General features: G+C 42.4%; 2 protein-coding genes across 5 annotated transcripts; one reads left to right on the forward strand and one right to left on the reverse strand.

The window, feature by feature from the left end:
- Window positions 1–6: 6 nt before the first annotated feature.
- On the forward strand, window positions 7–6328 carry MTIF3 (mitochondrial translational initiation factor 3). Of its 3 annotated transcripts, none has more exons than XM_009647130.2 (4): window positions 7–377; window positions 3011–3474; window positions 4636–4781; window positions 6096–6328. In XM_009647130.2, exons 2-4 carry the CDS (start codon window positions 3012–3014, stop codon window positions 6306–6308), a joined length of 822 nt encoding a protein of 273 aa, XP_009645425.1. In that variant the 5' UTR covers window positions 7–377; window position 3011; the 3' UTR covers window positions 6309–6328. The 3 variants fall into 3 exon arrangements, with proteins under 3 accessions (XP_009645425.1, XP_035758450.1, XP_035758451.1); XM_035902557.1 differs by having other exon boundaries at window positions 7–368; XM_035902558.1 differs by lacking the exon at window positions 7–377 and adding an exon at window positions 2062–2092.
- On the reverse strand, window positions 6327–11041 carry GTF3A (general transcription factor IIIA). 2 transcript variants are annotated; one of them, XM_035902555.1, is made up of 8 exons: window positions 10759–11041; window positions 10204–10300; window positions 9947–10035; window positions 8925–8998; window positions 7609–7692; window positions 6969–7198; window positions 6820–6879; window positions 6327–6591 (listed from the first exon to the last, which is right to left on the reverse strand). In XM_035902555.1, the coding sequence occupies exons 1-8, from the start codon at window positions 10881–10883 to the stop codon at window positions 6430–6432; spliced, it is 921 nt and encodes a 306-aa protein (XP_035758448.1). In that variant the 5' UTR covers window positions 10884–11041; the 3' UTR covers window positions 6327–6429. The 2 variants fall into 2 exon arrangements, with proteins under 2 accessions (XP_035758448.1, XP_035758449.1); XM_035902556.1 differs by lacking the exon at window positions 6820–6879.
- Window positions 11042–11050: the final 9 nt, after the last annotated feature.

The following is an 11050-nucleotide window of genomic DNA, read 5'->3' on the forward strand; positions in this document are numbered from 1 at the left end:
CGGGGCCCGGCGGGGGCCCCCCCCCCCTGCCCCCCGGGCCCCCCAGCCGAGTCGGCTGGCCTCGCTGGTACGTGGGCTGCGCAACGGGTGGAAACGCACGCCGCGGGGTACGCCCGTGTGCCGTGGAGAAAAATCCTCCCACGAAAAGGCTGCTTCTCCTTCCCGGGCGGTTGCGGCGCGGCTTACGAGCTCCGAACGGCAACGAGGGATGGAGGAGGATAAAGAAAGGCGAAGCCACGCGTTTAGCAGAGCAAGACGTAACGCTTCTTTGAAACCAAATATTACTCCGTTGCTGTGAGACCACGGCTTAGTTTTAGAAGGCGGTGATGGACGGAGGCAAGCCGGGCTCCTCGGAACGCAAGATAAATGTGATTACGGTATTTTATAACGCGCCAGTGATACCCAGATTACAGTCGCTGGGTCGGCGGCGCACGATCTGCAGCACGCTTATGAAGCCATTTCAAAAATAAAGGGCTTCGCGGCTGTAGCGCGGCGACACCCATGGCACGCGCGGATACTGAGGCGTTGGCAGTGGGTGCTGGGTCGTAGGGCCGTCACCCCCGCCCAGAAAAAGCCGTGTTTTCCAGGGGCTGTGGTTCTGCTCTGGCCTTGGCAGAGGCAGGGCCCGGGAGGGGACGGGAGCTCTCCCCGCTGTTTTTAGACTCCGCTGTGAATATCGTGGTATTTCTCTTCAGTGCGCGGTGGCCAGCTGAGTTCAGGGTCCCGCCTCAGCACGCAGCCCAGTCGGACCGCCCTGTTTACGAGCTGATCCGGTACCTCTTCCCGCAGTTTATATCCGCGTGGTCCCTGCTGCTGAACTTTGAACCCTGTCCTAGGCTTCGAAATTTCCCCTTTTTCAGTTTACTCACAAGCAGGTCATTTTGCTTGTTCCCAGGCCAAGACTGCTTAAATAGCATTATAAATAGTTCCTTACCCCTGCTGATTGTTCGTGCCTTCTCCATGAATGCGCGTGCACATGGATACGTGTTTACCCAGTGTCGGGGATACGCGTATGCATGCACGTATATATTTATAGAGTGGAGTCACGTTCCTTCCTAGGTAAAAGAAGACGCGCTCTTGCCAGCTCCGCTGGTATGACCCCGTTTTGGCTTCCTGTATCATTGGCTTTTCCTGTGCTCGCTGCCTTTTGAACGCGGAACACCAAACCCACAGATAATGCTCCGCGGCTTGCTCTTTATTATAAATAAAGTTTTTGCAGCTGTTAAAACAATGGCCGATTCCTGAAGTTTCGAACAAAATGCAAGTAACGGTCAGGTGTGCCAAAATGGTCAGGGGGGAATCCACGGAAGGGAAGAACGGGGGACAAAATGATAATGGAAGGAATGTCTCACGGGTCAGTTTTGCTAGGCTTTGAATTCCAAGCACTGGTGTATTTTGAGGCTTGTTTTGAAAGGCTGTAGCTTCGTGGGTACCATGCCAGCATAGATGTAAGAATTCATTGAAATTTTAGTTTGCAAATGGGGATCTTGGGCATATGCACATGTGGCTTATTCTCCAGTCCGTGTATTGGAGCCACGTCTTACCTGTGTCTCTATTTTTCTCTTTCTTCACCATTCAAGAAGAAGAAAAATATAATTATTGGTGTTTTTATTAATGGTTGGGGTGAAATGTCTAAGGTAAATTGCACTTTCCAAACAGTTAATGCTACTTAGGTGCATACTTTCTGTATGTAAGAAATCTAAATAGTTCTGGTAACTGGAAAATAATCAGCTCACTGTAAATAGGAATGTGCCACCCTAAATTTAACGTCTGGGGAAAAAACGGGAAAGTCAATCAGTACTTTTAAATGATAAAATAGGTTTAAAATTAAGGCACTGTTTTGACTTTGAAGCATGGCTGAATCTGCAGAAATTGAGCTTAAAAGACAGTGAAGATGCTTTTTTTTATTTATTTTTTTTTGTTTTGTTTTTAAGGTTACTGAAATTATATTAGCGGTTAATCCATGTAAGACCAAGTAACTAGCTGGATTACTTCCACAAAATTAGACATTAGGAAAAATTTCTTCACCGAAAGGGTTGTCAAGCATTGGAACGGGCTGCCCAGGGAAGTGGTGGAGTCCCCATCCCTGGAGGTATTTAAAAGATGGGCAGACGAGGTGCTTAGGGACAGGGTTTAGTGGTGGGATGGCAGGGTTAGGTTAACAGTGGGACTTGATCTGAAAGGTCTTTTCCAACCTAAACGACTCTATGATTCTATGAAAATGGCATTTGGAAAACTGAGAAAAAAACACAGTTTGGGGCTAGTACTGCGAGAAGCCAGCTGCATGCTAGCTATGGAAAGGTTTTCCACCTTGGGATAAACCGTATTTTCAAGTGCAGTAATGGTCACTTTGTCATGTCTTCATGCCACGGAGAAGGTGGCAGCCTTACTCTGTACGGTGAAGGCTTTTAAATTCCGAAGCCTTGCAAAACATAGAAGAGTCAGGCTGTAGATGCTGGGATGGCTGCTGACAGACGTTGCACAAATCACTACTTCATTCACTACGCGATTAGGGTGGTGCTGAGTTAATGTGGCTTAAACGAAACGCCTTCCAAGGAAGAGCATCAGAACCAGGAAGAAAGTCTGAGTGTTAGATACTTTGTGAAAGGCGTCTGGGCTGAAAATACTAAGTGCGACATGCCTTTTCATTTGACAACAAATCCTCCCTCTTAACCACTGGCTAATCTCTTGATACACAGAAAAGCTGTAAGAGGAGAAATGAACTAGAAGGTTTTGATTCTTTAAAGGAGCTTAGGCTCAGCTTTTAAAATACTGAAGATAACATCAACTCTTCATAAATTTTGTTCCTTTGTCAGATTTTCTCTCTGGGTTAAAGCCCTCTGTTACTGTAAAATCACTGTTCATTCTGTGGAGTAACATCATGCATCTTTTTGAAAGAGTAGTTTTAAGGACTAGGGTTTACTGACCTGGAGTCAAGTCTTTCTGATACAACTAGAAGAATCTGAGTGACGGGGGTAACTTGTTTTTTCTTCTTCCCTGCTTCCCTCAGAATGACTACCTTTTGCATGGTGAAACTTTTATGTCAAGCAACCAGAAATGAGAATAGATACGGAAGAAGATTCTTTGGTACTCTTCTGACACAACCACCACAAAAGCGGGTCTTCTCTCCATTCTGGATGGGGGTGCCTGACCCTAGAAAGTCAGCTGTGTTCGTACTTACTCAGCCACTTTGTACAGCTGAAAAACCTCACACAGAACCAAAAAAGCAAGCAGCATTTGGAAGCGTTGGGCGGAGAATTCCCTATCGGATTTTGCATGTAATCAACCAGGATGGAGAGAGCTTAGGAAACATGCACCGAGCAGAGGCACTCAGACTTATGGATCAACATGACCTGAAACTAGTTCTCCTTCGTGAGAACGCAGAACCTCCTGTATACAGACTAATGACTGGGCAACAGATTCATGAAGAACAGCTTAAACGTGCAGAGAAGAAAAAAGCAAGTCCAAAACCAGGTACGTACATTGTTGACACTACAACACCGAGCGCTTTGAAAAACATTGCATTAAACATGGTTTCAGCAGATGAAATCCTCTTACTTGGCGTTTGTGTAAATTCAAAGCAATGTCACTGCAGTTCATGCTGTTAAGGAGTTGCAGTGGTGAAGATAAAATTTTGGATTAGTTTAGTCTTCCACAGAGAAGCCTTCTATTGCCTTCTCAGGATTTACTGTTTTGGCATCTGCTAGCTGTTCTTTTAAAATCTATTTTTATTTAAGTGACTATAACTAGATGCTGGTTCCATAAGACTCACTGAATTTCTCTTCTTTTACTAAGGCATGAAGTGACATGCAGTTTTTACAAACAGAGCACCAGAAACACCAATACAGTTTTGCCTCCAGTAGTCATTTCTAGCGTGCTGCTAGGAAGACAAAGTCTGGAGCCCTTTCTTGTACAGAGTAAGAGAACAACTTTTTCAATACTGAACATTTTTCAGTGTTTTCCCTTCAGTCAGCCTGCTCCAGCAGTTTAACGAACTGAGTTTGGCAAAGAGGTTTTGGAAAAGGCATCTGACCTTGTAGCCTCTTTTCTTATCCTCAAGGTAATGAAGGTATCTGTGCTTTGGGTAGAGTTCTGATTTTAGAGGAGAACACTACTGTGGTAGTGAGTTTTTCTGTTCAAGAAACCACACAAGGATTATTCAAATGGTAACTACTTTAGAGAATCTTTAAGAGACCACAGATTGTTCAAATATATTACAAGGCATCATACTTCCAGCTGGGTATTGCACTTCCCCATTCAAGAAAATGGGCTTGAGATGAAGAGATATCTAACTTCAAAACTCTTACATTCAGCTACACTATGTGTAGAATGAAGGAATTTGCACACCAAGTCTTTAGTACTTTAAGCCTTCTGACCCTGAAGAAACTTCCCCATGTCTCTTAAACATGCACTCGGTCTCCCAATTACGGCAGCGAGTGTGAGACACCAAGTAGCCACCTTCTAAGGCGAGAGTGGTGCATGCTGAGACAGTGAGATTGGGGTGCTCTGTCTATGAGAAAGGAGCGCAGGGGAAGGGACTTAAGCGGACAAAGCATCATAGACTGTTGAAAGATGGCAACTAATACAGGTTTGTCAGATGTTAAGCCAATATGATTTTAGTTCTGTTTTAAACAGGGATGGTTCAGAAGGAGTTATCCTTTTCGTCAGCTATTGCCAAGAACGACTTAGAGACCAAGATGAAACAGATAGCACAGTGGATTGAAAAGAAATACCACGTTAAAGTTACCATCCGGCAAGCAAAAGATAGCAATACAGACATGGTAAGTGCACTCCTGAAAACCAGACCAATCAATTTCATGAAATAGGTGTACTTGTATTAACTACTTCCCCTATTCAGTACTACTATTTTTTTTTTTTAAATACATCATGCACTGATAAAATAAGCAAAGGTCTAGGTCCTATTAAAGCAATGGTTGGCGCATCTTAAGCTGTATCTGTTCAAACACAGCAATTCTAGAAAAGTAGTCCCACAGAGACAATTCAAATACCATGCATTCTTAAGAATGCAGTTACAATATTGGCTTTGACAGCAGGGTCTAAGCAGTTCCTACTCCTTTGCAGCAACACCTTATTAACGGGGCTGGTGAAATTTTCCTGTCTATGCCTTAAGCCAGCTCACTCACTGAAAAGTCTAACAGTAAGGTTTAAAAAACATTCTGCTGTATTTTAGCTGGATTATTTCAATAACCTAATCTGAAGATCCATTTGCGCAACTGTGGCCAAGGTTAGTTTTCCCCACAGCAGTGGAAAACTACTGGAATGATGTTCCAAGACTGGCAAAGTAAACATCTGTAAAGATGTTGGGGAGCTGGTGGCAACTTGCTAGTGTAATTGTAGGGCCTTGAGACTTGTCTTCATTGTCATTTGCACAAGTGGCTTTTTTAAAAATAGAGATTCCATGTACGATATTTTTTTTTCCTTTTAATATGTGTAGTGAATTAGGTTTCCTTGATGAGTCTCTCATTGTTGGCAAAAAATGTGGTATCACTTCATCCAAAAGGAATAAAACTTTTTCTAGGAAGTTAAATTCACAGGGGAAGGGTAGCAGGAGGAAAAACTGGATATGGGAGGGAGCAGAACATTTCATGGCACAGTCCAGATTTAGGTTGTCCTTAAATTTAAAAGTTTAATTATGAGTTTGAGTTCAACTTGTTATACAAATGCACTGTATCGCTCAGTTCAATACTACCACTTCCTGCTAACCTTAGAACAATACTGCCCCTTAAGAGGAGAGACCCTTAGTAATATGCCTGAATCTAGTGGAAGAGGAGGGTGGGGAGGAGTCAGATGCAGTTGTAATCATCTTCACGGACACCTTTAAACAGCAAAACAGGATGCATCGGGAATTCAACCTAAGTGTTACGAAATGGCTTAATCTCTCTGACTTTCCTAAACCTGCTTATGAGTAAAGAACAAATGATTAGGAAAGGACAAACTGAACTGCTCAAACCACGAGTAGCATCTAGCTTGTTTCAGCTAATACCACAAGCAGGAGATGGTCTTGCTACAGAACAGCCTGAAATATTTTTCTACCTGTTTGCGCATTTAGTCCCTGTTTTTCTCCTTCTCTGCAGTTCATGCTTTTTGATCAGATTTTGGAGACTGTCTCTGAGAAAGCCACTTATCTTTCCAAGCCAAAAGTTACTAGAGAAGGAGTGAGTAGCTGTATTCTGAGACACATGTCTGACAAAGAGTTGAAAGCATACCAGAAGATGGAAAACCAGAAAAGCAGTACAGTAAGGAAAGATGAAAATGAAGATCTGAAGTCAAGTGAGTTGCATCAGTGACTTTATGAAGAGGTGTAAACAATAATTTCTTATTTAAAAAAACCCAAACCTATAAACTTAATAAAGTTGTTGTTGAGCTTTACAGTGGTCATTCCATGAAGAAAGTTGTCTCCATTAACCTTTACCGCAGAGTCAGAATTTCAACAGTTGGTATTTCATTTTCCATGGGTTTATCCATTGTCTTGCTTTCTGTCACCACCATGTCCTTTCGTAGCTGTGTTTTAGGAGGATTGTAGCCACTCAGACGAGAGGCTAAGCTCCTCTTAGGACGAGAACGCTTTGCCTGACAGAAATAAATCCAGAATTAGCAACTTAAGTTACCTATGGAGCAAGGACTGAATAGGGCAGTACTGCATTATTTAAAGGAGCTTCAGAAATTAAGAATCTCCCAAATTAGGTAGGTAGCTGGCCTGTTTTCCTGCTTGAAGTCACATTCTAAAATACATAACGCTTACCCTCCTCTGAAGTGAGAGGGTATGGTTTAGAAGACTTTTTCAAGAGTATAACTTACTTTCAAGTTCAGCTTTTTCTTTTCAGGATCATGTATAACTGTGTGCCTTGTTAGGCTCTGCTACAGTTACAAAGAGCAGGGAAAAAAAAAAGTTAGGTTTATAATTTCAGATTATGTGATTCAGATTAGGACAGCATAAAAATACGTACCTTCATTGCAAACACTCTTCCACAGCCTGGATAATCACAACAGAATGGTTTTTCCTCCTCATGAAAAGAAAGGATATGGCTTTGAAGGTTAAATACAGTTGTGTAAGTTCTCCCACATCCTTCTCTTGGGCATCGGCAGACTTCCCTCTCCACAGCATGTGTTTTTTGATGCTGCTTGAGGTAATCTTTCCGTTTAAAAGTTTTGTAACACTCATTGCAAACTATTGGCTCTGAGTGGGAGAGAGACAAGCAGAGTATAAGTTAACAGCTTCTTACAGGAGCTCAGAATCAAGCCCTAGCAGTCCTCTAGAACAATGCTAAAACCTACATGAAATGCAAGGAACGCAGAGACTGGAAGAGAAGAACGCAGTATGAATTGTCCACATCCAAATCCTACCTTATACAATTTCTTGTTCCCTGGATCACAAAGCAAAGTTAGTATACTGAGTAGCATTTTCATGAGTTAAAGGTCTAGCCAGAGTGACACCATTTTACCAATAAAGTGTTAGTAAACAAGTTTGTCTGGGCACAATGACAAGTTGATGAAATGCATTCAGCAAGGACTCCTCTTCAAATCAGCAGTTTGTTTCCTATTCATATCACAAGTTAAGTTCTATTTAGTAAAGCATTTGGAGATTACCTGTATGACTTTCTTTATTATGTTTCAGAAGCTCTGTCCAAGTTTTTCCGGTATATGAGCAGTTTTCTTTCTTGCATACATAGCCTGTTAGACAGGGCAAACGTTTACAGTCACAAACGTTCTGGCAAACACAGTCCAGTTTTACAAGGGGGAGCTCTGTTTTCAGCATTTGAAAATTAAAGGCCGGTATTCCCCCTCTCCTCCCATACTGCATGGTGATGGGACAAGGGACAACAAATGCAAATTAGAACATGAGAAAATCCTAACAGATTTAAGGAAGAAAGCTTGTATCACTGACACAAGTTGTCTGGAGAGGCTGCGAAATCCCTGCCCCAGGAAACACGCAAAACTTGACTGGACGCAGCCCTCAGCAACCTGGCCTAACTGACCCTGCCTTGAGCAGGGAGTTGGACTAGATGGCCTCCAGAGGTCCTTTCCAACCTAAATGATTTTATGAAACTCTCCTTGTTTCAGTAAAACTACTTCCTCAGCAGCCACACACTTTCACTCAAACAGATGAAAATAACTGTAATAGTATATATTATTTCTATGTAAATATTTGTGCTACACATTAAAAACATAAGATCTTGACCATACAGTAATATTCCTGAGTCTAAAGAGACTATCATCTATCAAGCAGACAGAATGGTTTTTAAATGAACCACAGAAAGTCAACGCTATTTAAAACTCAGGACTGGGAAGGTCAAACAACTACGAACAAGTCCCTGTCTTAAGAAAGGAACACATGACAAATCACAAATTTTGGATACTCTTCCTTGGGTTTGGTTGTTTTTTTTTTTTCTAGCACGGGAAAGCAGGTTACCTGTCAGTGCTGAAAGAATGGATAGAAGTGTAGCAGGATTAGCTCAAACATACAGGGCTGTTTCCTGACAATTCCACTTAAATACCTTTCACAGAGGTATATTAATAACTTGAAAAATGCAACCCTACATGGTTTTGCCAAGACTCCATAGGAAATCTGTGGCAGAACTGACAACTAATCCTAACCTCTGGAGGTCTATGCTAGTGCCTTAACCGTTAGCCCATGCATTATTGACAAGGAAGCACATTAGGAGAAGAAATGACAGAAGGAATCCTGAACTCTGTTCAGCCTGCCAGAAGCACATTGTAACTGAATACTGCAATGCCTTGCAACGTATCCCATTTGACTATTCAAAACTGGTGTTCCTGTTTGCCTTGTCTGGGTCACAAGGCCCAGAATACTTTCACAACTGTCGTACATCCCTGGATACTCTCTGTACTGGAAGAAGTCATTTTTCCTTTGATAAAACATAACTGAAGAAAAATTTTATTACCTTCATGTATCTTCTCATGCCGCTTTAGTTGACTTGGAGTAGAAAAGAACTTTCCACATCCTTCATTATTACATCTAAGTATAAAGTACAACGGTTTAATTTCTTTCACTGCATCCGCCTATATTTTTTTTTAAGTCAAGAACAGTTAAGGCTGACAAAACAATCCAAGTTTCCCCCTGCCTAGAGATCTGTTCTGTGTCCCCCCACCCCCTATAAAGTAAATTCCATAATATGTTTCTGACAGAGGACTCCGATCCTCTTGAGAGTTAAAACTATGGTTATGATTTCCATGTATACGGCAGGTTAAGCTCTAGTTAAAGAATCAAGCCTCATATCCTCCCTACACAGTAGGCTCTTCAAACATAAAAGAGGGACAGAAAGTGGAGCGTTTAAGTGGCTTGTACAGATCTAGCAGTCAGAGCAGTAGCAGAGCACTGACTGTATTTTCATGCCCATCACCTAGCCATACCAGTGCACTTCCCTTAAGCGGAACATCCTGTAAAGTGTTTCACCTGTAAGAAATACAAGACTAAACTTTGCTTTCATCCGATCTGCACTGATGCGTCATGTAAATAGCGGAGTTGCAATGCACAGCTTCTCAGATTAGTGTCCAAGCCTGTCACCTTTTTTAAGCTACCACTCACTTCAGTGTTGGCCAAGCCACTGCTTTTTAGTGGAAAACAGAGGTAGCTGCATTTTTCATTACTGTGCAAGCTCTTATGCTTGTATTTCAGAGTGTGTGAACTCAAAACTGGTGTTTTTTGTTTATTTTTCCTGTGAACCTATAATAAACCCTAAGAAAATATCTGGAATGCTGACGCTGCAGAGCACCAAGACTGTTTCTCTAAACAGAGTACTGAGCAAAGGACTAGTAGGAGAAATGTACTGGCTGCCATGACGACAAATTCATGCCAGTTTTTTTCAAATGCCACATCAATGAAAAGGTTGAGAAAAGGCACCTCTTTTCACCTACAGCGTTTAAATGGAATTGTCAAAGTTCATTATTAAAATTATCCACCTACTTGAAGGGAGGTTCATTGGTGTGGTGACACTGATGAACTTTAAGTTGTTGATGCTTCCTGAAAGACTTGTTACAGCCTTCAAAGTCGCACTATTTAGGAAATTAAGTTACCATTAGAAGCCAAATAATGACAGCCTAGTCCATATGTGTTTGCTGAAATCCCAAGTACTGCATTATAACAAGTTGAAGTATTTCACTAGATACACAAAAAGGAGCTTGTTTAGCTTCCACTTTACAGTATCAAAGGCAATTACTCACCACATACTGCTTTTGCTTATTTTCATGCTTGCGCTCAATGTGCTTCTTTAAGTTTGATTTTGTTCCAAATTTCTGATTGCACCCATCAGCTGTGCACCTGCAAATAAACTGCAGTTTTTATTATCACTCTCAGTGATTTGTTTCCTAGGCAGATACAGAAATCATTGGACAAGAGGAATACGTGAAGAATAACCAAAACTCACAACCCAAATATAAAAATTTGCTTTAAAGACACGAGGCTAAGTTACAATCAAAAGCTGTGGAAAGCATATCAGAAGAGATTTTTAATAAAACACATAGGAATTCCTAGCTCCTTCCTTTTAATTCCGCATTCTAGGGAGAGACCTGCCCATTCCTTTAAGCATCTATTATGGATCACTGCCACATATGTGGGAGGTTTGAGGCGAGGGAGATTCCCCAAGTCTCACACGGTTGCGGCAGCACTCAGGATACCAAACCGTGCGCTGTGCCACCCACACAGCAGTTCTAACTCCCCTTCGTTTCCATAAGGACAAGCGTAATCCATTTTAAGAAGTAAAAACCATTTGGCCTTACTCGAACGGCTTTTCCCCCGTGTGCGTGAGAAGGTGCCGAGCGCGGTGGAACTCTCTCGTGAAACCTTTACCGCAGCCTTCGTAATCGCAAACATACGGCCTCTGTAATAAGATTTTTAGTAACATGGTCTCTGGAAGGGAGGGGGTTGTTCAGAAACGGCAAACCGCACCTCAGGGGGCTCGGCTGTTAGCAGGGGGCTGCCTTCAGCCACAGGCGGTATTTCAGGCACACCCCGCACAGCCCCCCCGGGCTCTCGGGTACCCAAAGCAGGCTGCCCCCCTCTCCCGGGGGC

This window comes from Egretta garzetta, unplaced genomic scaffold, assembly GCF_000687185.1.
Source record: "Egretta garzetta isolate BGI_Z169 unplaced genomic scaffold, ASM68718v1 scaffold279, whole genome shotgun sequence".
Taxonomy (NCBI): domain Eukaryota; kingdom Metazoa; phylum Chordata; class Aves; order Pelecaniformes; family Ardeidae; genus Egretta; species Egretta garzetta.